Genomic DNA, 27,594 nt, shown 5'->3' on the forward strand with positions numbered 1-27,594 from the left:
AGTCTGGGTGTATCCTTAGGTTCAAAATGGGTCTCTTGTAGACAACATATGGATGGGTCCTGTCGTTTTATCCAATCTGCAACCCTGTGTCGTTTTATGGGCGCATTTAGGCCATTCACATTGAGAGTGATTATTGAGAGATAGGTTTTTATTGACATCGTGTTGCCTTTGAAGTCTTTCTGTCTATAGATTGTTTCTATATTTCTGTTCAATGATATTCTTAGGATTTTTTCTCTTTTATAGGACCCCCCTTAATATTTCCTGCAGTGTCGGCTTGGTGGTTGCATAGTCTTTTAAGCCTTGCCGGTCTTGGAAACTCTTTATCTCTCCATCCATTTTAAATGTCAGTCTTGCTGGATAGAGTATTCTTGGTTGCATGTTCTTCTCATTTAGTACTCTGAATATATTTTGCCAGCCCTTCCTGGCTTTCCAGGTCTCTGTGGAAAGGTCTGACGTTATTCTAATGGGCTTTCCTCTGTATGTAAGAAGCTTCTTTGTCCTAGCTGCTTTTAAGAGGGTCTCTCTTGAAACATAATTTCCCATTTTAACTATAAGGTGCCGTGAGGACTTTCGAGAATCTAAAATCTTGGGAGGAGATCTTTCTGCCTCTAGTACATGAACATTGTTTCCATTCGTGAGATTGGGAAAATTTTCATAGACAACTTCTTCCACTATATCTTCTAGACTTCTTTCTTTTTCTTCCCCTTCAGGGATTCCAATAATTCTGACGTTGGAACGTTTCATGGCATCGTTTATTTCCCTGATTCTGTTTTCGTGGCTTCTGAGCTGTTTGTTCCAGGCTTCCTCCTGATCCTTTCTCTCTATCTGTTTGTCCTCCAGATCACTAATTCTATCTTCTGTCTCAGTTACCCTAGCTTTTAGAGAATTTAGATTGGACTGGAACTCATTGAGAGCATTTTGAACATCATCCCTGGTGGCTTTCAGTTCTGCCCTAACATTGTGAACATCATCCCTGGTGGCTTTCAGTTCTGCCCTAATCAATTCTGTTTGGTCATCCATGGCTTTCTCCAACCTAGCTATTGCCTGGATAATTGTTAGTCTGAATTCCTTTTCTGACATATTGTCTATGTCAATAGCCATTAGTTCTGTTGCAGAAGGCCCATCCTCTGTATTTTTCTTCTGTTGGGTATTCCTCCTCCTAGTCATTTTGGTAAGAGATGACTAAACAGATGCAGCTGGACTTATCGATTGTGGTGCAGTCAATGTGTACCCTGGAACGCTTCTGTGCAATCAGGATTCCCCACCCAAATGAGAGAAAAAAGAAAAGAAAAAGAAATAGAGAAGAAGAAAGAAAAAAAAAGGGGAAAGAAAAAAGGAAGAAAAAAAAAAAGAGAGAGAGAGATAGGAAAAAAAGGGAAGATATAAGAGAAGGCTCAGCCCAAATGGGCCACAAGGTAAGATTTGTGGAGTATACAAACAAAAACAGACAGACAAAGAGTGATAAAAGTATATGACAAGAGAAAAAAATATGTATATATAAGCAAAAAAAAGGGAAAAACCTCCTCAGAAAGAACCCCAAGTATAAGATTTATATATTGTCAGGACAGACACAAATTCACAGAAACACTGACAGAAGGAAAAATTGGGAGAATGGTTATAGATTCTCAGTGTGGGTGAGGAAGGTTATTTTGATTCTTCCTGAAGGTATCTTGATGTTTTTGTTAAGGAACTCAACTTTCCTAAGTTACAGGGGGATTAGAAACTGGTTTGCCTATAGGGGTAGCATTGATTGGGGAAAGGGGGTTACCTTGAAGTTTAACTCTATATGTATAGTAGAAAATAAAAATTAAAAAAAGAATAAACTAGACTAAACTAAGTTAAAATTAAAAAAATAGAAAAACAAAAGAAAAACACGGGTGTATGTATCAAAAAGTTCAGGTTAGAAGGTTATTAAAGAATTTGATGTACTGGACATCTCAGCGTGATGGTAAATAGGTTAAAAAAGTATCTGTATGTATAAAAAAAAAGAACCAGAATATTGGTAAAGAGTTAAAAATAAAAGTTGTATTTATGAAGTAGTGGTGGTTGTTCTCTTGTAGTCTTTTTTTTTTTTTTTTTTTCCTTCCTTCCTGGTTGGTTTTCTGGGGGAGTGGCCTGCCACGTGGGTTTTCAGACAATGATGTTCCCTGAGTTAGGTCCTCCCACTCCCCTCATGGGGGTGAGCTCTTTTTTTTTCAGGAAACTGTTTTTTTTTTTTTCAGCCTTTTGTTCTCTGGGGGTTTTTATGTTCTTTCATCTGCTTTCTCTCGCCTTGACAGCTTTTGATGGTTTTTGGAGGTTTAGAGGAGAGCAAACAGCACCCCAACCTCCCTCTCAGAGAGAAGCCTCAGACTGTTTTGCAAAAGCTGCTGGCAGAGTTGGTTCTGGGTCACTGTCTCTGGGGATGCAGGAGCTCCTCGTTGTGCCCAAAACCAGGGCAGCTGTGGCTGTCTAGGCAGCTCCAGACCGCCAGAGAGGTTCCGAGCAGAGATCGCGCACTGAAATTTTCCCGCTGTCCTGGGCTGGGAATGTCTGGTTTTTCCTGCTGCCAGAGCTCCAGGCTAGCGCCTATGAGCACCTTTCCCAAGGGAGGGTGTGGGACGCGCGCGTTTCAGGATTGCCGTCAGGCCAGGCTCCCAGCCCCTCACGGGAGACAGACCCCACTCGTTCTCAGGCGCGCTGGCGTTCAGGTGCACTCGCGGCTCAGGGACCAAGACCTGATTTCTCCGCCGCACTCTCTCTGGCTCCACGCCAGGGGAGGCTGTCCTGGGTCTGGGCACTTAGGTCCCTGACCCTAACCGCCCAGGTTCCCACTATTACCGCCCCCCCCCCCACCGCGATCCTTTGCTGTTTGTTTTTTGAGTGCTTTCAACCAGACTCCAAGTTAACGCTGGTCCCCAGATGCAGAGCACTCTCGTGTTGGGGTGTTACTTTCCAATCGGTCACCTCTGGTGGCTCCCTCCCCCTTTTGTTTATCTTCCGATATCAGTCCGATGCTCCCAGTCTGCTTTACCTGCCACTGGCGTCTTCTGCTCCAGTAGAGATCCAGACATGTATAATTCTGATCTCAGGCTGATTTCATGGGTGGTCGGAGTTCTTTGGTAGGTAATCAGCTCACTTTAGGGTACAGGTTGAAATGGTGCCTCCTCCTACTTCCCCGCCATCTTGCTCCCCTAGAATTATGATCTTTTATCATTTGGTCACCATATGCCTCATCCATTTTGTTTTCTGTTAGCTGCATGCAAAGAGGGCTGGTCTTAGTGTCACATTGATATGGGTTCATACCTGGGCCCCTCCACATGCTAGCTGTGTGATCTGGAACAAGATGCTTAAACTCTAAGTTTCAGTATCCTCAGCTGAAAAACAGAGATGATGCCTTTATCAATGTGCAGGGCATGATCAATGTAGTTGGATTAAAAGATACAACAAATGCAAAGTGCTTACTGCCTAAAATTTAATTCTCCCATGTACATTCTAGCCATGCCAAACTGCTTTCAGTTCCTCTTCTCTTTGTACTGTAGAGAGCAGGTGATGGTGCAGATGTTTCTACAGCTTTAATAATTCCTGAATGTTTATAATCCCCCTTCCCTGGTTAGTCACTGGGGCTCCACTTCCCTTTGATCTGTCCTGTTTTTACCAAATTTTGGACCTGAGAACCTCTGTACTTCCCTTTGTTTTTATTTAATATCATGTCCTAGAGAATTCATTTTAAAAGAACAAATGATTGATATAACATTGTAAAAAATCTCAAATCAAATAAAGGGCATAATCAAAAAAGGTTTTAGTTTGTTCTTGCCCTGTGAGAGAATATTTGTGGGTGTGTGTGTGATATGATACCCCATAGTCATTTTTTAAACAAAGTAGGATTTAAATTTAACTTCAGAATAGCATCAGAAACAGTTTTTTTTCTCCCTTGCTCCTGCCTTCTTCTTCTCTTAACCCTTCTGCTTACAAATGTCCTCTACCCTAGGCCCACACATTTAGCAACCACTCAAATTAACCACTTAGTTAGGGTACTTTTATCATCAGCTAAACCAGATGGGAAGATGGGTCTCAGCTCTCTCTGGATTATCCACAGTATAGTAGCATTTCTGACAATAAATACCTTGAGACAAATGTTCTAACAAATCTTAAAAGTGTTTTTGATGGCCAGAATTTTCAAAGATAAGAATAGGGTAAAATGTTTTAAATGCATTTGCATTAGGAATTTCCACGTACATCTTTTGAATACTCTGCTCATGGAATCTTAACAGTTCTTTCCCATCGGAAAAATTTAGAAACACAACAGCATTCTAAAAGGGATGATGAAAAAAAATTTTAAAAAAAGTGATGATGAGACTCTGGTTAATGTCTCTCAAATGTAAAATGCACCCTTTCAAATGATGTGGTCACCTTTTCCTTCTATAATGTCAGCATCTTGAAATTGGTAAAGGATATGGATTAGGTAGGAATTGAATGCAAATGTGTTTTTGCAAATAGTGTCTTTTGAGATAATCACAGATGATGGTTGAATGCTGAAGGTATTAATACAATCTATTTAACCTTGTATAACTCTGCTTCATCAAATCACGCCCTGCACATTGATTGCATTCAGCCAGGTCATTGGTTTTTTGCTTAGGAATATTTTAGAAGAATCTTAACAGGAAGGCCCAGTAGCTGATCAGCTACTATTTATTTGCATACTGAGTGTGTCATCAATAATACAAAAGACAAGGTCCTTAAGTTGAAAGAACAGTGGGATTGGCATGAATTTTGCTTAATGGTGCATAATAAGCAAAGTAGTCTGTGGTGCCAGAAAGTGACAGGATCCATTATGTTTAAACAGATATATGTCTTTAATTTAAGGATATTATGTAAATCTGACAGCAGCTTTCCCCTTTATTTTCCTGTAGTTTAACTTTAATTGCTCTAAGATTAATTCTGATTTCTCCTTCCCTCCCAGAGGGTGATGAGACTGGTGTGATGGATAATCTTCTAGAAGCCCTACAATCAGGTGCAGCATTCCGAGACCGCAGAAAGCGAATTCCAAGGAATCCAGGTAAAACTCCTTCTGGTTTACATGGTATTATAAAATGTGAATGTTCATAGCCAACTACTACCCCCCAAAAAAACCTTACTCATGAATTTTTTTTAATAGTCGATCTCAGTTCATGTATTAAGAAGTCTCAACAGGCTTCTATGTCTATGTGAGCACAAGTTTCAACTTGGTAAACATATCTTCAAATAACTGTGGACTCCGCAAAAAAATTTCAGAAACAAGTACTCCTGCTGCGTTTAATATTAAATATTTTAATTGTTGTTTTATGTGCATGTGGTTTGGGTGGAACATGTTTTAAAACCATAAATGTAATTAAATCATTAAAAGTAATTGGCCCTAAGGATGTCACTTTAGCTATTTACAGGTAAGGAAACTGAAATAATGCTTCTTTCTAGAAGTCATTTTGGCTTTGTAGTACAATCCATATCCCATTCTCTGGATTACTAAAGAGAGGAGAGGCACAGTGGTATTAGAAAATGGTCTGTCTTTTCTCTTCAATACCCTATGGCTGAGGTAAATAATAGTTCCTCTCAGAATAATCCAGGTAGGTGAGCTATCCATATCCTTTAAGGAAATTACTGTATTTTTAGTTTATCTCTTCTACAAAGAAGAGGCACAAATTAGGTATATTGATTTTAAAAGCCCCCTTCATAGGCTGTGGAGCTATATGGAGGAGTAAATGAAAAAGGGAAAATTAGTAGTAAATATGTAAATTCTACTTAATTTAGATTAATAAGATTTACCTTGACTAGCCTACAATTCAAAAAATATTCTGTGTTTGGACTGGAAACTAACATATATCATCAGGATATAACGTGGTGGCTCTTAAAACGGTTGTACTCCAACAAACCAGTGAAAGAAATGGAGCCCAGTAAAGTCATCCAGGAAAGCTTTTGACAGTGGTGAAATTCATGGCAGAGGACAATGTAAGTTATATTCATCTTTTTTACATTTGGGTGAATTTTGGTGGATATGAAGACATTGGAGATGGCCTACAAAATGAATGGAAGACTGGAAGAAAGTAAAGTAAAATCTCTATTTGTATATTCATATTAATTTTTAAGGTAGTGTTGCATAGCACAATATTAGGAGCACTACTAATTTGTAACTATGAAGGAGCCGTCTCATCTACCCTTAGTCTTTATCTGTAAAACAAGAATGTTTTACCGTGCTATCAGAGACCCCTTCCACCTCCTGTGGAAAATAGATACCTTCACTGTTCTTTCTTGAACTATCAGAGTATTAACAGTGAAAAGCAAACTGAAATAATTTTTCTGTCAATTCAGTTCTCTGTTAAGCAGCTGATAAGTATAAGCATGTTATTCTGTACCATAAAAGAACTGCCATCATCTTTCTAGAAGTTTATTTTTAAAATACATTTGCTAAGGCCCATGTCTGATTAGGCTCATAACTCATACTGCCTCTAGAACAATTGTACTGAGAAAGAGAGAGATCATCTAATGGCGTTTCTGTTAGTTTGGTACTCAAGGGAATATAGTGTCATCAACTGTGAAACACCAAGAGTGGATTCACAAACTACATAATTTTATAGTACTGATACCAAGTAATCTAAATTGGAACCTCCTTTGGTTTGTAGCTGGAGTACCTCCATGAACACACAGGGTCAAAAATATCAACCCATGTAGTTCTGGCAGTTATTCCAAGTGACAGCAACCAATGCAAATGTCCAGCAGTATAAGGAAACTAGAAGCAGATGGTGGTGATGACTGGTAAAACATCTTGAGCATCAAAGTTCAAGCGAGAGAGAGGAGAGGTAGGCATAGAGTTGAGAAGTCTGCCAAAAACTCTCCTGTTTGATTGCCTCTTTCTAAAAGCAGTAGAACTGGGGATTTTCCCATATTTCTTCCTTGTTTCTGACTTTCCTAACTAGATCATCTTTTTTCTGCGGGACTCTTTTTGTTTTCATTTTCTTAGGTATTTGGTTCTTCTTCAATGCCCCATGACCTTATATTTTTATACTTTCCCTGTTCAACACCAGGATCCTTGCTCCTTTCCAATAACCTCCACTTCTACATGATGATAGAAGCAGAAAAATCAAATTATAAAAAAGACTATTTTTATCAAGTAATGTAAAGTAAGAGGTAATAGCCAAAAAAAAAAAAAAAATCTGAAATGCAGTGAGCCACAAACAGCAAAGATATACTGCTCTGCTTGCCATCTCCGTTATTATCACCTACAGATGGAAATTATGGTATATAAAATATAGAGCTCTACAATTGTGCTTTTAATTGCAGTGTTTTCAATTCCATATTTAAACAGTGAGGTGATTATTTATATTCTTCATTAGAAAATAAAAATGTTTAAAAAAAGAAAAAAATGTTAGTAAATAGTATGATTAGTTGCCTAAATTATAAAACTTTCACACTGAGTCTATGTCCCCTCCCCAGGATCTACCAAATAAGGCAAATCAGAGCTCCCAAATACTGCCTGTAGCCCAAATACTGAGAGTGTTGTTTCAGCTAAGGCCTCCAAAAGACATTTCAAGGGAGACTATTATATAAGGAGAGCTACTGAAAAATATATTGATAACTAGTGTAGCACAAGCTTCAACCAGTCAGAATGTTCACAGGCAATAAGTCGGCACTATGGTGGTACTAATACAAACTGGCTCAATATCAACCCAGATTACAAGCTTTGTTAATACCAAACTCAGAGATTAGGAAATGAGCCCATAAACATTCATTAATTTATTATACATCTGTTCCATGAAAGGCAGTATGCCACATGAAGGAAAAATGCGGAAATAATTATGATTTTTTAGTTATAAGACCCTTGTGTCTTGTGGGAAAGATAAACAGAAAGATTACAGAATAAGGCAGAAAATAATAGCTATTATACAAAAGCTATTCATAATATACTTTGTGAGCTCAGAGGAAGGAAATATCATGTTTTATTGGGTATATCAGAAAAAGAATCATCGAAGAGAAGGTTTTGAAGTATGAGTATGGATTTCAGCAGTTGGAATTGGAAGTAGGGATGGTGGGTAAATGAAATCTCATTAAGAAAAATACAGAAGTAAGAAAGTGTGAAGCATTTTGGGAGCATGGCCAATAGTCCACCTAGTAAGAAAATAAGCTATAAAAAGTGTAGAAGTATGGAGAAACTTCTGGAAAAGTAGGTGATGAGCACTGGGTCTTATATGCAACTGATGAATCACTAAATTCTACCCCTGAAACTAATAATACACTATATGTTAACTAAACTGAATTTAAGGGCGCCTGGGTGGCTCAGTAGATTAAGCATCTGCCTTCAGCTCAGGTCATGATCCCAGCCTTTGAATGGAGTCCCTCATCAGGCTCCTCGCTCAAGCGGGAGCCTGCTTCTCCTTATCCCTCTGCCTGCTGCTCCCCTTGCTTGTGCTCTCTGTCTCTCTCTGTCAAGTAAATAAATAAAATCTTTAAAAAACTACAAAAATAAACTGAATTTAAATACTCTTTTTTTAAAGTAGGTTGGTGCCACATCATAAGAGTACTTAAATAAGAGACTAAGGTGTTAATGTATAACTCTTTAGGCTACAGGGATCTTTTGAAGGTTTTTAAGCAATGGAGGAACATGATCAAAGCTATATATTAAGACATTTAATCTATGGAATGTGAGTGATGAATTAGGATTCTACTGTCATATTCTGAGTCAAAGGAGATAATTTACATCAAGAGGAGGAGGAATAGCCAGGAGTCAAAGATAATCCTAGGGTTTTGAATTTGATTAGGTAGAAGGACAGTTGGGTTATGACAGAAAACAATTAAGATCTGGAAAAGGAGTGGTGGTGGAAGATTAAGTAAGTTTTGAGAAAGTACAACTAAAAGTGGCAGCAGAGCATTGAGGTCAAGAGGTCTAGAAGTTCTTGAAAGTATAGGTGTAGATTTCATCACAAGATGGTTGAGTTTCTGAGATTTCTGGTTGTAATATGGAAATGGAAGGGATTCTTAGAGTGATTATTCAGATAAAAGAGATCCAAAAACAGAACTTTGAAAGTGCCTTCACTTAGGGGCTAAAAGTAAAACTAGCAAAGAAGATAGACAAGGAATAGTTGGGCAGGTGGGAGGAGAATCAAAACATTGTTCTAGAGGTGCCTGGGTGGCTCAGTGGGTTAAGCCTCTTTCTTCGGCTCAGGTCTTGATCCCAGGGTCCTGGGATTGAGCCCCACATAGGGCTCTCTGCTCAGCAGGGAGCCTGCTTCCCCCCACCTCTCTGTCTGCCTCTCCGCCTACTTGTGATCTCTCTCTCTGTCAAATAAATAAATAAAATCTTTGAAAAAAAAAAGTTCTAGGAGCAAAGAAAGAGGGAAGTTTAAGAAGGCAGAAAAGGTGGGCATTTTCAACAAGGACACATGCTGTGGTAGGTTCAAAAAGGATAAAAACCAATGGTTTGCCATTTGGGAGTTTTCTATCAACTTTTTTTTTAAGATTTTATTTATTCATTTGACAGACAGAGATCACAAGTAGGCAGAGAGGCAGGCAGAGAGAGAGGAAAGGAAGCAGGCTCCCTGCTGATCAGAGAGCCCGATACGGGGCTCCATCACAGGACCCTGAGATCATGATCTGAGCCGAAAGCAGAGGCTTAACCCACTGAGCCACCCAGGCGCCCCCCTCTGTCAACTTTTTAAGAGCATCTTTTAAATATTTGGATAGAACTGGGAGCCAGAATGCAGGAACTAAGCAGTGAGTAGATTGTGAGGTTGCAGGGATTGATAGCATTCATTCAGCAATTGATCAATTTTACTGACTGCTTCCTGGGTGTCATGTACTGGTTTAGGTACTGAGGATGTACCACCAATCAGGACATTTGTTCCAAGGGTCTCACATACCTTTTGGGATGAGAAAACATGAATGTAAGCCATGATAAAATTGCAATGTGATATTATATGTGTTATAACAAGATAGGAAACATGAACTTGTGCAGCACAGGAGTTTAAGTAACTTTCCTCATCCCTTTACCTTTCACTTATTAATCCCTAGAATATGGACTATGGTTTCTTAGAGTTTGGTGAGTGAAAGGAACATCTCATTTTTCCTTAATAACCTAGTATGCGTCTACCACCTATGAGTTTTGCTGAATCTTTCTGGACCTTCTTTGTGACAGCCTTTGTTAGCTCTCAAGGTAATAAGTTCCATATGTTTAAAATCTGCTTGGAAAGAAATACACATAATTACTCCTAACTTTATCATTATAAGATCAAAGGTAATCTTTGGAAGAAAAAGAAACAGGTGGAATAAAACTTTGCAGAAGTGAAAACCACACTTAAAATATAAGTACACAATGCTACATCTGTTTCATTACTGAATATCATAGATACTTAGAAGAACTTGCTTTTCCTCTCCCAACCAACTTGACTTCTTCATTCTTTGCCCACTACAAGTAAATATAAATAGTCTTCTTAGCAATAGATATCTAACTTAGCTATTTTGGCTATTACTAGATTTTGGCATATAATTCCAGACATTTTTAAAAATGTACAGGAGAAGCATTATGAAGAAATGAAACCAGGAAACAGAATAAATGTAATTTGGTTGTAGAACTAAATGGGGCAACCAAGAAAACTAAATTTGAAAAAAGACAGAAAAAATTCCAGGGGCACAAAATTGTAGTTTTATGGAACAGCAAGATGACAATATAAATGAGAAACTCTGTAGTCCTAAATATCCACAATAACCAAACTATAGAAAGAGCTGAGATGTCCATGGATGGATGAATGGATAAAGAAGATGTGGTTCATATATACAATGAAATATTACTGAGCCATCAGAAAGAATGAATACCTAGCATTTACATAGACATGGATGGAACTGGAGGGTTCTGAGTGAAATGAGTCCATCAGAGAAAGATAATTATCGTATGGTTTCACTCATATGTGGAATATAAGAAACAGCACAGAGGATCATAGGGGAAGGGAGGGAAAACTGAATGGGAAGTCATCAGAGAGGGAGATAAACCATAAGAGACTCTTAACTACAGGAAATAAACTGAGGGTTGTTGGAAAAGAGGTGGGATGGGTTTTAACTGGGTGATGGGCATTAAGGAGGGCATGTGATGAGATGAGCACTGAGTGTTATACACAACTGATGATTTCTTGAACTCTACATCTAAAACTAATGAGGTACTGTATGTTGGCTAATTGAATTTAAATTTAAAAAATGAGAGGCACCTGGGTGGCTCAGTGTGTTAAAGCCTCTGCCTTCAGCTCAGGTCATGATCCCAGGGTCCTGGGATCGAGCCCCACATCAGGCTCTCTGCTCAGAAGGGAGCCTGCTTCCCTTCCTCTCTCTCTACCTGCCTCTCTGCCTACTTGTCATCTCTGTCTGTTAAATAAATAAATAAAATCTTTTTAAAATTTTTAAGAAATTAAAAAATTAGGTACTATATGTTGGCTAATTGAATTTAAATTTAAAAAAAATGAGAAGTTCTAATTTGTCATGTGAGAATATATGGGGCAAGAAACAATGATAAAAATATGAAGGGAGAGGAACTAAACTCTGAGTATTAGGGAAAATATCTTTACAACAACACCCCAAACCCATGTTTTCCTAGGCCTCTCTACTTCACATAAATAACAAAACCCCAGTTTTCCTGGTTCTTGTCTCCACGTACACATTCAGGACCTCAAATGCCTATAAGGATTCTCTGAAATTTCTGGAAGATCTCAGGGGGCATTTCACAAACACAGTCACCCACCACTGTTCTACATAGTACCATGTATTTCCATGCCTGCTGTTTGCTATAGCAATGGGCACTCTCATGCCTTCATGATACAGAGTTTGACAGTTGTCAGTGGCAAAGTGGGGGGAAACACCTCCCTCTTCTTTAGTGTGGCACTTCACCAATGTATCAAGCAGCACTACTTATACCTTAAAGTCTTACATTTTTAGAGAAACAGCTTTCAGTTTTAAGTTATAGCCCTCTTGTTCTCTGTAGCATTTGGTCCCATATAGTGAGGCCCAAAGACTAGCCCACAAGAGATCCCTAGCACTCAGTATCATCCTCATCTTTTGACGACCAAGTTCTGTTGGAGTTTTTTGTTTGTTTGTTTGTTATTATTACTAGGTCAAGCTGGTCATTCATCCAAGCTGCTTACTTCTTTCTCCCTTAGGATGAGTTCTTTCTCATGAGGTTCCCTAGTCTTCTGTTTTGTGTTAGATTCTTGGACTAGCAAACTAAACCCCATTTTGTCTATAGTAGAGTTATTATATTGTAATGTCCACTTGAAATCTAGTAAAATATGACATAGTGCAAGCAAATAAACAAAATTATGGTATTCACCCAAATGACATTTATTGATCAAATACTAGGGGCCAAGCAACAGTGCTAGGGCCCTGGAGTGTAAAAATGGATAAAGTATGGGTGCTACCTTTAAGTATTCACAGCTTCATGGGGAAGGCAGATATATACACAATATAAATGCAATGATATATCTGTGTAGAAAATGCTGAAAGAACAACTAGCTGCCTAGAGAATTTGAGAAATTTTTTGTAGTGAACGTGGCATTTGAGTTATGTTTTGATGAACAGTAGTTAACTTAGAGGATACTTAGAGGAGAACAGGAGGAATAAACATTTCAGTTAAAGGGAATGGTAAATACATGCAATGGAAGTAGGGAAGGGTACAGTGGCAATAATGCAAAGTTTGTTGCAACGAAGAGCTAGTGGAGGTTTTTAAGTAGAAAATTACATGACTACACACACACACACACACACACACACACACACACACACATAAGCAAAAGGGGTTGAGGCTGGAAATAACAGATTTGGGAGGCATCTGTATATATAGGGTTATAGAAACCTTGGGATTACCCAGGAAGAGTAGGTCCAGTTAGAGGTAAATAGGCCAAGAATAGAGTATTTGGGAATTACAGTATTTAAGAGGCAAATAGAGGACTCAGCAAAGGGCACTGAGGGGAAAATGGTTTGAAAGGGAAGAAGAGAAGCAGCAAAAAGCAACACCTGGAAGACTGAGGGTGGGGAGAATTTCAGAATGGAGAAAGTCAGCAGGGTCATATTCTGTAGGAAGTTAAGTAACTGAAAATAGAACAGTGGGGTTGTCAGCTAGCAGGTGACAGTTGACCTTTTCCCAAGCAGTTTCAGTAGAACAGTGAAGTCAAGAGCAAAGTTCTAATGGATTAAAAAATGAAGAATATCCTGTGTACCTTAAATCCTGGGGCTTAAAGAAAGGAAAAGTAAAGAGTGAAAAGATAAATTGTGTCTCTTCTACAGACTCTGACAGGAAACTCTAGACACTTACAAGGATCTTGAATGGAGTTGCCAATCATAAATTAATATGTCCAGTTTCACTTATAAATATGTGGCCCTTTCCCTCTTAATTCAGCTGTATTTATTGAGCATATACTATGTGACATAGTTAAAATACTTCAGCATGCCAATGCTTTAGAAAGTTAACAAAACACTTTCTCATCTATTGTGTGATATGATTCATAGTCATCTAATACAGAGAAAATAGTCTCATAAGTTAAAATGACAGACATTTGTGGCCTCATACAGAGAGAATAGATTGGGCATTAAAGAAAGATACTCTTGAGTTAACTGGGTAGAAGCTGGGGGAGACATGGGGAAGGAGACAAAAAGGATGAGACCTTCTTCAGAAAAGCTTTTTCAACTTTTGAAATTAATTGGTTTTCAAGTGGTGAAAGTCAGGAATGGATGGGTCATGATCTATGTGTGATTTTCTTGAGATAAGGAAAGGAAGTGGTGAGGAAGTAGCAAATCAAAAATCCTTAGTGTTCTCAGTAATGCTAGTTAGTTGGTTACCTCTTGGTGATAACTAAAAGGTAAATACTAGGAATCTTGGAGAACTGATAAACATTCAAGTCACATCTAAAAATACAACAATGGGGGCGCCTGGGTGGCTCAGTGGGTTAAAGTCTCTGCCTTCGGCTCAGGTCATGATCCCAGGGTCCTGGGATCCAGCCCCGCATCAGGCTCTCTGCTCTGCAGGGAGCCTGCTTCCCCCTCTCTCTCTACCTGCCTCTCTCCTAGTTGTGATTTCTCTCTGTCAAATAAATAGAATATTAAAAAAAATAATAAAATAAAAATACAACAATGGGGGAGGGGACACCTGGGTAGCTCAGTGGATTAAGGTCTCTACCTTTGGCTCAGGTCATCCCAGGGTACTGGGATCGAGCCCCACATCGGGCTTTCTGCTCAGCAGGGAGCCTGCTTCCTTTCTTCTCTCTCTGCCTCTCTGCCTACCTGTGGTCTCTGTCAAATAAATAAATAAAAATCTTAAAAAATTAAAAAAAAATACAATGATGGGTAAGATAATCCGGGGAAAATAGAGCAGGGAGCAAAAGACAGAAAGATCCCTGGAGAGAATAAACATTTGTGGCACTGGTTCTAACCCCTGGCTACACAGTGGACTCACTTTGAGAGACTTATAAAATATAGCTACATCCAGTTCCTCTCTGAACCAATTAAATCCAGTTCTGTAGAGTCAGAGCCTGGGCGGTAGTATGTTTTAAAAGTTATCAAGGCTATTTTAACATGCCACAAAAGTCGAAAACCACCAATTTATGGGACTAGCTTGGAAGCTGGAACACATGAAAAAGAGCAGGAAGAAGTTGGTTATGGAGCTGTGAGGAGAAAAAAAGCAATTGTGGTATTACTTTTCAAAGAGAAAGTGCCAAATAGTGTTACGCCTGAGTTTTCACGACCGAGAGACCACCAAGGAGCCAACACCGATGCAATCACACAAGGGTTTATTTGACAAGCTTAAGCTTGGGCCCAAGTATACCAGACACAGCGGAATAGGGACTTGGACCCCGAACCAGATTACAGTCAGAGTTTTTAAAGGCAGAGTAGGGGTGTACTCGGCAATAGGTGAGGACAAAGGGGGTTATGGATGATGTAAGTCTCTAAGGAATTTTGGAAGCAAGGTCTCCTGGACCTTGAGGGGCTAGCTATTGGTGGAAGAAAGGTTATTTATTACCAGTAATAAAAATCTTCTTGTGAGACCCTTTAGATGTATATCAGTGGGTCATATGCTTGGGAATGATTGCTGACACTATCTTGGAGGTTTAGAGATAAAGTTTCCTAAAGGAATTATTAAAGTAGACTTACAGGATCCTGGTTGGACCTGTTGGAGTAGGGAGTCAGTCAGGCTAGGATTGTCCTTAGCAAAACCTCAAGGTGAGGGCAGTTGAGTCCCCAGGGGAGAGCCACTCTGTCTGTTTCAAGGGCTTATCAGTAGGTAAGGAATTTTAATGATTTTTTTTCTGCCTCTGTTTCCCACATCATTCCCCCCTGAACAATTTTGACCCTTATATCTTTAAGGTTGTTGAAGGTGGAAGGTCTCATCTTGTGTAATGCTGAATAGGGGCATAGAGTTGTCCCTACCTACTTGGGTCAACACTGGTCAGTTGGGGAATGTGTAGGGGAGGTATGAAAGACAGAGGCAGCTGAGTCCAGGGGAGACTGCTCAGGTGATCTTCCCAAGTGGAAAGGATCATCTGTGGAAGTTATGACAGCAAAGGAGTTGAAGTCAGGTGAGGAGACATGGGAGAAAATAGCAAAATACGATTAGTGTTACAAAAAGAAAATGAAGCTCAAATAAGTTTTGTTTGTTTGTTTGTTTTTTGGGTTTTTTTTTTGTTTGTTTGTTTGTTTGTTTTTTTTTGCTATTTGATAAAAAAACCCTTTTCCAGTCCAGGGGTTTAAATCAATCATTAAAGGAGAGAGAGACTTTTAAAGTGCTAACTTGAGTAGGTCAGAACCCAAGAAATATTTTGTGATAATCTGGAACACCAAGATGGCTGCATTTATGTCAGGGCTAGACTTGAAGTGGGTACAGCCTTGTTTTTCTTGACCTCCACAAATAGCATCAGATGTAGCCAAGAGAACCAATAAAATAAGGATTGGAAAGGATCCATTGGATTTAACTATTAGGAATTCATTGGTAACTTTATAAAACTAGTTTTAGGAGTGTGTTTAGGGGGTTGAGGTGAGAAAGGATAGAAGCCAGATTGCATTGAGTTCTAGAATACTGTTAATTTTTAAAACTATTTAATTTAGTATTGTCTTCTTTTTCATCACTAAATATGAATTTTATGATGAAGCATATACCTATATTAGTTACATAATTTGGGGATTTTGTTTTCTCTTTATTTGTGAAAATTAAATTTTGCTTTTGGGACAGACATGGATGTATTGATTAAGATCTAAGTTTGCTTTAGGGAAGCTGGAAACAGAAAATTACTATGTGGTCTACTTTTGATTATTCTTTGACAACTAGAGAACAAAGTGAACACAGACCACTTGTGCTCTATTTATATGCAAAATCATTCCAAGCAAGCACTGATGATGTTCTCTATAGAAATTTCAATCACTGGGGGCGCCTGGGTGGCTCAGTGGGTTAAAGCCTCTGCCTTCGGCTCAGGTCATGATCCCAGGGTTCTGGGATCGAGCCCCACATCAGGCTCTCTGCTCCGCGGGGAGCCTTCTTCCTCCTCTCTCTCTGTCTGCCTCTCTGCCTAGTTGTGATTTCTCTCTGTCAAATAAATAAAATATTAAAAAAAAAATTTCAATCACTGTTGCTTGTCTTTTCTCCTACGTAATATAATCAGCTCTGCTGCACATTTCTTCATCGGTGATATCTGCAGCCCAATGGGAGATAAGATCAATTTCAGTTGATTTTTTTAATGAGAATATGAATTTAGCAGGCTTCCTTTATATACTGGGGTGTGGGATAAGTTTGGATAAATGATTATTAGACAGCAATATGTTTTTCTTAGTAGTTTTAATTCCATGTCAAAAATTTACAGACATGCTGATGTTAGTAGTTAAACTCAACATAATTACCTGCTTATTTACAAACTCTCATTTTGGGAATACATGGTTGGGACCCTATATGTCAGGTGCATGAGACCACTATAATATGAGCAGACATTGTGCATTTGTAACTACATTAACTGACAAGGTATTCATCAGACTGTAATAGTACCTTAAATTTTCTGGAAAACTAACTGCTTTCAAAATGAAAAGGGAATAGTTGTTTTTATTGGTGGTTATGATTATGGGCTCATTTCTCTCATATGGACTCAGGAGTACATTACTATGTATTTTCCTAAACAGGGATAAGATTCCGTAAACTGTCCAGCTAAATTCCATCTGCTGCCCCAGTGGCCAAAGGCAGCTAGATTCACCTGGAAATGAATGTACTCCCTACCCATCTTTCAATTTTTGTGAAACCTTTGGACACATCTCTTTTGTGTATTATAATTTCAACCTAACTCCTGGTAGTTCTTTTCCTTGTGTCCATTAAAACGAGAAGAGTAGAAGGTAAAGGAAGAAAGGAAAAGAGCTGTGGGTATCTTAAGCTCCTTAGTACTCTTCTGAGATTCTATTATTTGTCGGTATTCATTGCATTTGCAAAAACATGAGCTGTGAAACCTTGAACCTAATATACTGTCTCACCTATTCCAGAAAACCTTGTAAGGTTATGCTCAGTGTCAACGTTCTTAAAAATATAAATGATACAAAGTGTTAAAATACTACAAGGATTATATCCATGTTTCACCATTAAAAGATTATGATTTATTTTTAGTACCTAGCACATAACTCAGTATAGTACATGCTCTTGATAACTGCTTGTTGGCTACTTCACAATTATCAAAAACATTGAATCTACATTAGATTCTTTTCAGTATGTTATACCTGAAGCTGTCTCTCAAGTTTGAAATTTAGGAGATGAAATAAATAGAAATTTCATTCTACATCACTGTAAATGGATTTCCATTAATGCTAAGTTTATTTTATGGAAAAACTCAAATGTCCTAGGCACATTACCTTCACATGACCTTTCTACTAGTAATGTTAGGCTTGACAAGTAAAGAAAAATTCTAAGTTTATATAAAAAACAAAATATAACTCTGTGTCATTACTTTTATTCTTACATCCATTGTGCTTGCATTTAACTGCCGCCTTTTTTTTAATTTATTTATTTGACAGAGAGAGATCACAAGTAGACAGAGAGGCAGGCAGAGAGAGAGGGAAGCAGGCTCGCTGCTGAGCAGAGAGCCCGATGCGGGACTCGATCCCAGGACCCTGAGATCATGACCCGAGCCGAAGGCAGCAGCTTAACCCACTGAGCCACCCAGGCACCCCTAACTGCCGCCTTTTTATCATTCTCAACCCAAATCACAATTTGTTCTACTCCTTATGTTTAAAGGGCAAAATACCCAAGTACTACCAGAGAAAATACAAGAAAAACAGAGACTTTTGTTCAAGTTTTACATACCTTCTCAACAGTCTTTGAAAATATGCTCTATAAGACAGGAGGTAGAAGTTAGTGAATTTCTTTAGAATAAATGTAACTAATTAATTGCATTTCCAGCTTTCTCACAGATTTACTCAGAAGAACAGATCTTCTGAAGTTTAAGATTTTTATCTAGTATGTATGAGTATTCTAAGGGATTGAACTGTTTGTTTGAGGAACCTCTAGAATCTAGGGTGATATTTCCCTTTTCCACTTGGGAAGGTTTTAGCTTGAGATTTCTCAGGGTTATTGGTCTGTTCTATTGTTTGTCTGGCATAGATGTAGTATATAGCAAGCAATACAGTACTCTGTGGGCAATGAACAGGGTTTTTTTTTATTTCATACATTATTCAAAACTCTGCAGTGATTTCAGAAAGTCAATGTATGTACTAGACACAAAGAAATGAAAAAACACAAAAACAAGGATATGATTTTCATATTGTTTGGAAAGTTTATACTATTGTATATGGATTTCATCTTTATTGAAAGTTATAATGGCTATTATATTTTTAGCAGACTTATCACTATTAATCAAATGTGCATATCTATCTTGTTAATGAACTGATTACCTTTAAGTATTTGGAGGTAATCTATGAAGAGAAGTTTATATCAAGAAGGATAAACAGTCTGACTTTGTGGATAGTCCACTGCTTATTTTAGTCATATTTGTGACATCATTTCAGTTGTCTATATCAGTACTTCTTTAAGTGCCAGAGGTAATGAAAGATTTTTTTTTAAAGTTCTTTTTAAAGAAATTTTCTTTTTTTTTAAAGATTTTATTTATTTATTTGACAGAGAGATATCACAAGTAGGCAGAGAGGCAGGCAGGGAGACAGGGAGGAGGAAGCAGGCTCCCTGCCGAGCAGAGAGCCGGATGCAGGGCTCAATCCCAGGACCCTGCAATCATGACCCGAGCCGAAGGCAGAGGCTTTAACCCACTGAGCCACCCAGGCACCCCTAAAGAAATTTTCTAATATGAAGTTTTCATTTTATGGTCCAAAATTAAATGAACTCTCATATACTTGTAGAGAACATTAAAACAAGTTTACTTAATAGTCCTAAAAATCCACAGCATGAAGGCCCCAAGAGAATGACCACCTTTGTGACTGGGATAATGGTCCAATGCAGAGAATAAATTTAGAAATAAAGTTACATCATAATGAGTTTCTAGGAAATTATTAGAGGATGTTTTCAATATTGAATTCAGGTAGAATTAGATTAGAAAAGACAAATGCAAAGAAAAACATCATATCTTGCCATTTGAATTTTTTTTTTCAGTTTCCACAAATAGTATTGATTGCTTTGCATGGTTCATTTAGAACTTCCTGGCAAAGGAAGATGCAAAGCACTGAAAAAGGATTATGGTCAAGCTGAATGCTGTCCACACAGATTCTGTGCATTATAGATTATCCTTGTGCTTCCAATTTCTTAACTTCTTTCCTACTTACCATTGTTATGCCCGAGTTTTCGCATCTGAGAGACCACCAAGGAGCCAAGCACCTATGCAATCACTGGAGGGTTTATTTGACAAGCTTAAGCTTGGGCCCAAGTATACCAGACCCAATGGAGTAGGGACTTGGACCCCGAGGTGACATGCTTAAGCTTGGGTCCAAGTATACCTGACGCAGCGGAGTAGGGACTTGGACCCCGAACCAGATTACAGTCAGAGTTTTTAAAGGCCGAGTAGGGGTGGACTTGGCGGTGGTGATGACAAAGGGGGTTATGGATGATGTAAGTCTCTAAGGAATTTTGGAAGCAGATCTCCAGGCCCTTGAGGGGCTAGCTGTTGTCTAGGGGGAAAGGTTATTCATTACCAATAATAAAAATCTTCTTGTGAGACCCTTTAGATGTATATCAGTGGGTCATATGCTTGGGAATGATTGCTGACACTATCTTGGAGGTTTAGAGATAAAGTTTCACATTTCTCCTATCAAGTGTCCTTGTTAGTGAGATTTAGGTTAGGAGAAATTTAACTTTATTTAGGGCTTGAGGAACTGAGTTATTTGCCTCTGGAAATTGTGCTATTGTTAAGATAGCTTCTTTGTTATAAATCTCTAGGACATTTGTAAACCAAGGGGGACTCCTGCCTTGCAGGATTGTGATCTTTGCAAGTTAACTATTTGCTTTTCCCCCAGGGCAGCCTGGGGTGGCTGAGGAATGTCACACATACTACCGAGGGGAGGGGAGCGGGTGGAGTGGGGGTGCAAGGTGCCAGCTTTTGCTTTGCCAAGATGGCTGTACTTACGCTAAAGCTAAACTTGAGGTGGGATGGCCTTAATTTTCAAGATCTCCACATCATGTTTTGTGGTCCTGGGCCCTTTTTTACACCACTTTCCTCACTTCCTTTCTGCTGCTTTATAATTGTGTTTTATCTTTTTACCTCCCTTACAACATTGTTTCCCACTGCCATTGTCCCAATCTGATATTCCACATATTAGTCACGAGGAAGAAAAACTGACAGAAAAAAATGAGGAAATATAATTCTGTCAGCATTCTTTGAAGTCTGTCTTACTTAAGTCTCGGCATTCTATCCCTTTTAGGAAAACAAACGACTGATAATACTTAATGAATAAATTATTTCTTACTTTACATAAAATTGTTCAGCTCTTGGTGTCAGGGAAGAGTCAATGAAGGATATTTCAAAGGGATAGAGAAAAGTTTCTGGATGGACTCTTGTTTCCCAGACTTTTTAGGATTATAATGTCATCACTGCTGGAATTTATAAGTACTCCTGGTAGTGAATAAAGCATCAAGCAGATGAACCTTTTGTATACTTATAAAAATTATTTCATCAAGTAGTACAGAGATTTGTGAAATGACTGCATGATTTTTGTGCTCTCAGAATGTATACACTCTGGAAAGAAAAAACATTAAAGGGGAAAATACCTTTTCATACAAGTTCCTCAGACAACAGTGGGCAGTTGATTACAGCCTGACAGTTATAAACGTATTCCATGAAAAGGAAAAAGTGGGATTTCAGTAAGTAGGGTAGTTAAGTAGTGTTAAGACTTTACAGAAAATTTTGCTCTCCACATACATTCAAATAATGTATTGGATTTTACTCTAATAGGTCATAATGAAGTTCTACACTAAGGAGAAATCTTTATAATTAGGCATATAAAATAAAATATTTTTTAAAAGCACTTGTCTTATAAACTAATTGATAAGTTAATTTTTCTCTAACATCTTGAAAACATGCAGCTCTGTTCATTCATTTTTTTTTTTAACTTGGAGGCTAACTTCAGTAAAAGTGAGACTCTGCAGTGTGTATACTTACCGGTTTTTCCAAATCAAAGCATGGCCCTTAGAAAGTAGCATCTTTTATCAATCATTTTTTTATAAGATTTTATTTGAGAGAGAGAGAGCACTAGTGCAAAGGAGGAGCAGAGAGAGGGAGAGAAGCAGACTCCCCACAGAGCAGGGAGCCCCTGCAGGGAGTCCCCTTGATCCCCCATGTGGGGCTTGATCCCAGGACTTTGGAATCATGACCCAAGCCTAAGGCAGATGCTTAACGGACTGAGCCACCCAGGTGCCCCATGATTTTTTTTTAAAGATTTTATTTACTTGACAGAGAGACACAATGAGAGAGGGAACACAAGTAGGGGGAGTGGGAGAGGGAGAAGCAGGCTTCCCACCAAGCAAGGAGCCCGATTCCAGGCTCACTCCCAGGACCCTGGGACCATGACCTGAGCCAAAGGCAGATGCTTAACGACTGAGCCACGCAGGTGTCCTCAATCATGACTTTTAATCAAGTCATGTGAAAGCTCTTTTATTATGCATTAGGCATGGCTTTTTAAACTACAACTTCCATTCTTGACCATCAGATATGTTTTGTTCTCCTAGTTGATTTGGCCAGAAAAGTTAAATATGGCAAAGTTGTCTTGTGGGTGTCTCGGTCAATTAAGTGTCTGCCTTCAGCTGGGGTTATGATCCCGGGGTTCTGGGATCAAGCCCCAGGTTGGGCTCAGTGGGGCGCCAGTTTCTCCCTCTCCCTCCGCCTGCCTTTACCCCTGCTTGTGCTCTATCTCTGTCAAATAACTAAATAAATCTTTAAAAATAATTAAATAAAACTTGGAAAAGAAGCTCAGTTTTGAAGTATGGCTTCCTTTGCCTTTTTTCCTGGGTTCTGTAACATGTGGAACTTGTCCTGGCATAGTTGAAGGTAAGAAAGGTAGTGGTTGGGTAGAATTCATCACAGAATTCTATTTCCTGTGTGTCCAAACCTGCTTTTGTACCAATTAGCTATAACCTTTTATTCTAGCCTTAGGGCATGTGATTATTAGAGGAAACCATTTCTGAAATATTTTCTTTCTAATATTAGTTTAAGCAAATTTCCTTGCAGTGCTGTTCTTTCATGTTTCTTCTTTTTCCTTCACATGCTGCTTTTTCCCACTAAGCTGCTAAGTCTTTTGCAGAGGCTTTAAAGGCAGTGTTTCTAGAAATGTGACTACCTTGTGCCCTTTTCTGAGTGTCCTACTTCAGAAATATTGCAGCTGCAGTGGTATTATGTGCATTCATTTCTTCCCATTTCTCTCTGCAGGGAAGTTCCTGCTTTAAGGTAGACCCAAGCTCTTTTATTCTTGGGATTTTTCTCTTAAATGATATGAATGCTTCAGTCATATTTTCTAAAGCACATTGTTTCTTTGTTCACTTGTTCTACATTGGTTGACTCTGCAGTCTGTAGGAGTAATGGGGAGTGGGCGAAAGTATAAATGAATAATTACAAATCAATCTTTTCTATTAGGAAAACAACCCAAAGCAGGGGCTGTATGAATATAGTCACAGTAACATGACTTTAGAGATGACACACAATGCATTTGTTACTGTTATGCCCAAATAATGGGTCCGTGATTAAAGGAGCGAGACTGATATAAGGCGAAGGTCAAGCAAAGCTTTATTTCGTGCCAAGCATCCAGAATTTAACTGAACGTTCTGGGCCGCACCTCTTACAAGAGAGGGCAACCCTTCTCTGTTTCACAGACTAGCTTTTAAGGGCAAAGGCCATGTGGTTGGGCCTGGCCATGCACAGGTGGCCAATGAAAATGTAACACACACAGGAAACCCCACAGCAATGCTAGGTGACCAATTGAATTGCAATTTACCCTAGTAGACATTAGAACCGGCCTATTACACCTTGATTAGGATTGGCACCAAAAAGGCTCCCAAAGGGCGGGGGTCCCTACTCTTTGGTAACCAGGGAGACAGTATGCAAACCCCCACTGTGGGATGTCTCCACCTGGCCTGACCCACCCTTGTATCTGGGCTGTTACCTGGAGCTGGTTTCCAGGAATTGTCTCCAAGTAAATCCCCTGGGGGAAGGGGAGCAGGAACAGTTTCTAAATAGGTCCTTACAGTTACCTGTGTATGTATACAGGGAATATCTCTACAGGCCATAGATGTCAGAAATGTAGCTAAAATAGGGGTGCCTGGGTGGCTCAGTGGGTTAAAGCCTCTGCCTTCCGCTCAGGTCATGATCCCAGGGTTCTGGGATTGAGCCCCGCATCGGGCTCTCTGCTCTGGGGACAGCCTGCTTCCTCCTCTCTCTCTCTGCCTGCCTCTCTGCCTACTTGTGATCTCTGTCTGTCAAATAAATAAATAAATAATCTTAAAAAAAAAAAAAAAAGAAATGTAGCTAAAATGAAAACAAGCCACTGGTACATTTTTCATGATACTTTGTCATAGGACTACATTGCTTCACATGAAAAGCTCTTATTTTACTTGCATTTGTGGCAGAGGGTAAAAGGATTTAGCTGAGTTGCGTTGTTTAGCCCGCTCCCTCCAGTGTATTTCTTTTATGTAATTCTACCACTTTCCTTTTCCATCCACTTGTCATCTTGTTTTCAATCTGAATGTCAAGCTGTTTATGAAATGGTCAGTGCTTTTGAAGTTCATTCTGTAGAGCTCTAAGTTTTACTGAGAAGAAAATAATTGTCACAAATTTGCATGTCATTCTTGTGCAGGGACGATGCTAATTTTCTCTGTATCATTCCAATTTCAGTATATGTGCTGCCAAAGTGAGCATGATAATTTGAAAAAAAAAGGTTATTCAACAAATTAGTTAAATCCCATTCAAATAATAGAAGGCAAACTTGACTTACTCAACTTTGACATCTAATTTGAATCTTTTGTGCCTGCTGTCCTCCTGAAAGCTGCTACTATTTGTTAAATTTAAATAGGAGAGAACAAAACAGAGATAGTAGAATATTACTTCTTTTCACTAACTTTAAATTAATTTTAGATTACACAGAGCTACATCTTCATTATTAAACAGAGAAATTCATTATGTACTCCAAAGTATTCTATTCTTCTGACTCCTTTAATGTCAGGATTCCACATCAGAAGAACAAAGAAACTAATATTTTCTTAGGGTATAAATCTTTTTCTTTCTAAACCAACAAAGTTAAAAATTCTTTTTTCTCATTTTTATGACTCTTCTCTGGCTAATTGAAACAGAATTCATATGAATAATTTATATTACTGACTATCTGCCCCTTAAACATTCAGGGAAGGAAGTGGTTTGAGCCGCTGCCTTCGGCTCGGGTCATGATCTCGGGGTCCTGGGATCGAGTCCCGCGTGGGGCTCTCTGCTCGGCGGGGAGCCTGCTTCCCTCTCACTCTCTCTGCCTGCCTCTCTGCCTATTTGTGATCTCTCTCTGTCATAAATAAATAAAATCTTAAAAAAAAAAAATCTTTAAAATAAAAAGAAATAAGCCTGCTTTGAAAAAATTATATATCATTAACAGTTTTTGTCATTTATATTTTCCTAAATAAGCTCATTTCAAGATATATCAATGCATTAAGTTGGAGATGATTCTTACTTATGCTAGCATTGGATATGCTTCATGGTTAGCACTGGTACAAGCTGGTAATTTAAAAACCTCAGATTTTTACTGCTATTTGTACACAGCTGTGTCAGCTGTACAAACGATAAAAGAATAATCAAAGGACTGATGGCTTAATATAATAGCTATTGTGCTTTAAATATCTTTTATGTTTTGACATGAACTGTCTCTCTCACCTTGGTATCTACTTTTCAAAAATCTATTACCCATTCCTGATACTATTTAACTGGAGTTATAGTCCTTTGACAGTACTGCATGCTATTGACAGTATCTTTTAATTTGCTTAATTTTCTGACATTTTCTTTCTTTTTTTTTAAGATTTTATTTATTTATTTGACATACATAGTTCACAAGTAGGCAAAGAGGCAGGCAGAGAGAGAGAGAGAGAGAGAGAGAGGAGGAAGCAGGCTTCCCGCTGAGCAGAGAGCCCAATGTAAATGCCAGATTTGTGCTTAAAATAGAAAAACCCTCCACTAATAAGATTTAGTCATATCACTTAAGTACTACACAGGTATCCCAGATGTAATAGGGGGAGATAAAGAAAGGATCATAGATAATAAATTTGCCCTACTTTCTCCACAAAGTTATTACTGCAAGCTTTAAGTCTCAGCTTTTATTGATAATATAAATATGGGTTATGTAAGGAAAGCTTATACCTATTTATAATAACATTCAAATCTGGTTTTAGTAATTGCTTTAGGCCAGACCACTCCATAAACAGTTCCAAGGCAATTTGAAAATAGGTATTTGTTAAATAATCTTTTTTATTGTGTATGCATTTTATTTTATGGCTTTCGTAATTAAAGTAATAAAATTCAATAGTATTTCCTGGTTAACTAGCAGGTAAACAACTTTGCACAATATGAATTTATTTTATCTTGTGACACAATGGATGGTCATTCAAAAGGAAGATTGTTAGGGGATAGGAGAAGGTAGTATTTTCCATTGGTGATCAGGCTTTTAACAAAACAATTCCTACTATAATCCTAGAGAATTTCATCTGACTAAATCCCCACTCAAATGACAAGCATGGACTGAGGGCTATAGTTAGAGGAACAAAGGATGGGAGGACCTATATCTGAATAGTGCCCCCATGGTGCTCTTTAGAGAGACCCATTATGCCCTCCATTGGCACTTCTCACCATTGCTGGTGAAAATACTTGGCATTGAATAATGGTGTATGTCTTACATTGTACTTGCTAAAATTGCTTATGCAATTTCAATTGACTGTGGTATTTATTATGTTCTGTCCTCAGCATTATGTAGCATGGTTAAGCCTATAAAGCAGCTGCTTTGTGTATGTGTGTATGCATATCAAGTGAATGTTCTGTATTGCGCAAATACCAGTTAAAGTTTCTTGAGTGCTGAGGCATCTAGATGAAGGATAGTAAGCCTTAGGCTTAAAAAACAGACTTTTGTGCTGTTCTTCAGGATCAAAACTGGTTATATATATATGGGTATATATCTATTGGTGAACAAAATAAATCTGTCTTCAGTGTTAATAGAAGTTGCACATGGGTATCAAGAAGTAAAAATCTTCTAAGATATTATAAAATCATGTTGTGTAGCTCAGTTTTTACAATGGTTCAAATATGGGGGCATTTGTTTATGCCATGAATTAGTATGTATACAATTTTTAACCTACAACACCCTTAAAAATGGCTTTAGAAGTATAAACTTGGTTGGTTTCTTTCTTGGTAGAGGTCTGGAGGATGAATATTAATTATAAAAACCTCTGAAAATTAGACTTGGTAAAATGAACTGTGTTGTATGAAACAGCTCCCGCTTTCATTGATCTGCTCTATTGTTTTTTAAATTTCTATATCATTTATTTCTGCCCCATTCTTTATTATTCCCTTCTTCCTGCTGTCTTTAGGCTTCTTTTGTTTATCTTTTCTAGCTCCTTCAGATGTGGGGTTAGGTTGTTTATTTGAGATTTTTCTTGAGATAGGCCTGTATTGCTATATACTGCCCTCTTAGGACTGCTTCTGTTGCTTCCAAAACATTGTGGACCATTGTGTTTTCAATTTCAATTGTTCCCGTATATTCTTTTATTTTTCTGTGATTTTCTGGTTGACCTATCCATTGTTTAGTAGCATATTGTTTAACTTCCCTATATTTGTGGTCTTTCCAAATTTTTTCTTGTGCTTAACTTTTGGTTTCATAGCATTGTGGTCAGAAAAGGTGCATGGCATTATTTCAATCTCTTTGTGTTTGTTGAGGGTTACTTGTGACCTAATATGTGATCTACTCTGAATAATGTCCCATGTGCACTTGAAAAACCTGTGTATTCTGCTGTTTTAGGATGGAATGTTTTTAAAGTTTCTGTTAATTCTATCTGGTCAAGTGTGTTATTCAAAGCTATTGTTTCCTTCTTTCTTTCCTGTTTTTAAGATTTATTTATTCATTTGAGAGAAACAGAGAGAGCAA

General features: G+C 38.3%; 1 protein-coding gene and 1 non-coding gene across 4 annotated transcripts in view; one reads left to right on the forward strand and one right to left on the reverse strand.

Annotated features, from left to right (window-relative positions):
* Positions 1–27,594, forward strand: part of DIAPH2 (diaphanous related formin 2) — a 1,125,504-nt gene that overhangs the window by 909,512 nt on the left and 188,398 nt on the right. For all 3 annotated transcript variants that reach the window (XM_045995095.1, XM_045995096.1, XM_045995097.1), the window contains one exon: positions 4,943–5,038. In XM_045995095.1, coding sequence (XP_045851051.1) covers positions 4,943–5,038 — 96 coding nt within the window. The remainder of the gene's footprint in view (positions 1–4,942; positions 5,039–27,594) is intronic.
* On the reverse strand, positions 24,238–24,344 carry LOC123935664. Its single transcript, XR_006816951.1, has one exon. It is a non-coding gene; the product is annotated as a U6 spliceosomal RNA (small nuclear RNA).

Source organism: Meles meles, chromosome X (assembly GCF_922984935.1).
Source record: "Meles meles chromosome X, mMelMel3.1 paternal haplotype, whole genome shotgun sequence".
NCBI lineage: Eukaryota > Metazoa > Chordata > Mammalia > Carnivora > Mustelidae > Meles > Meles meles.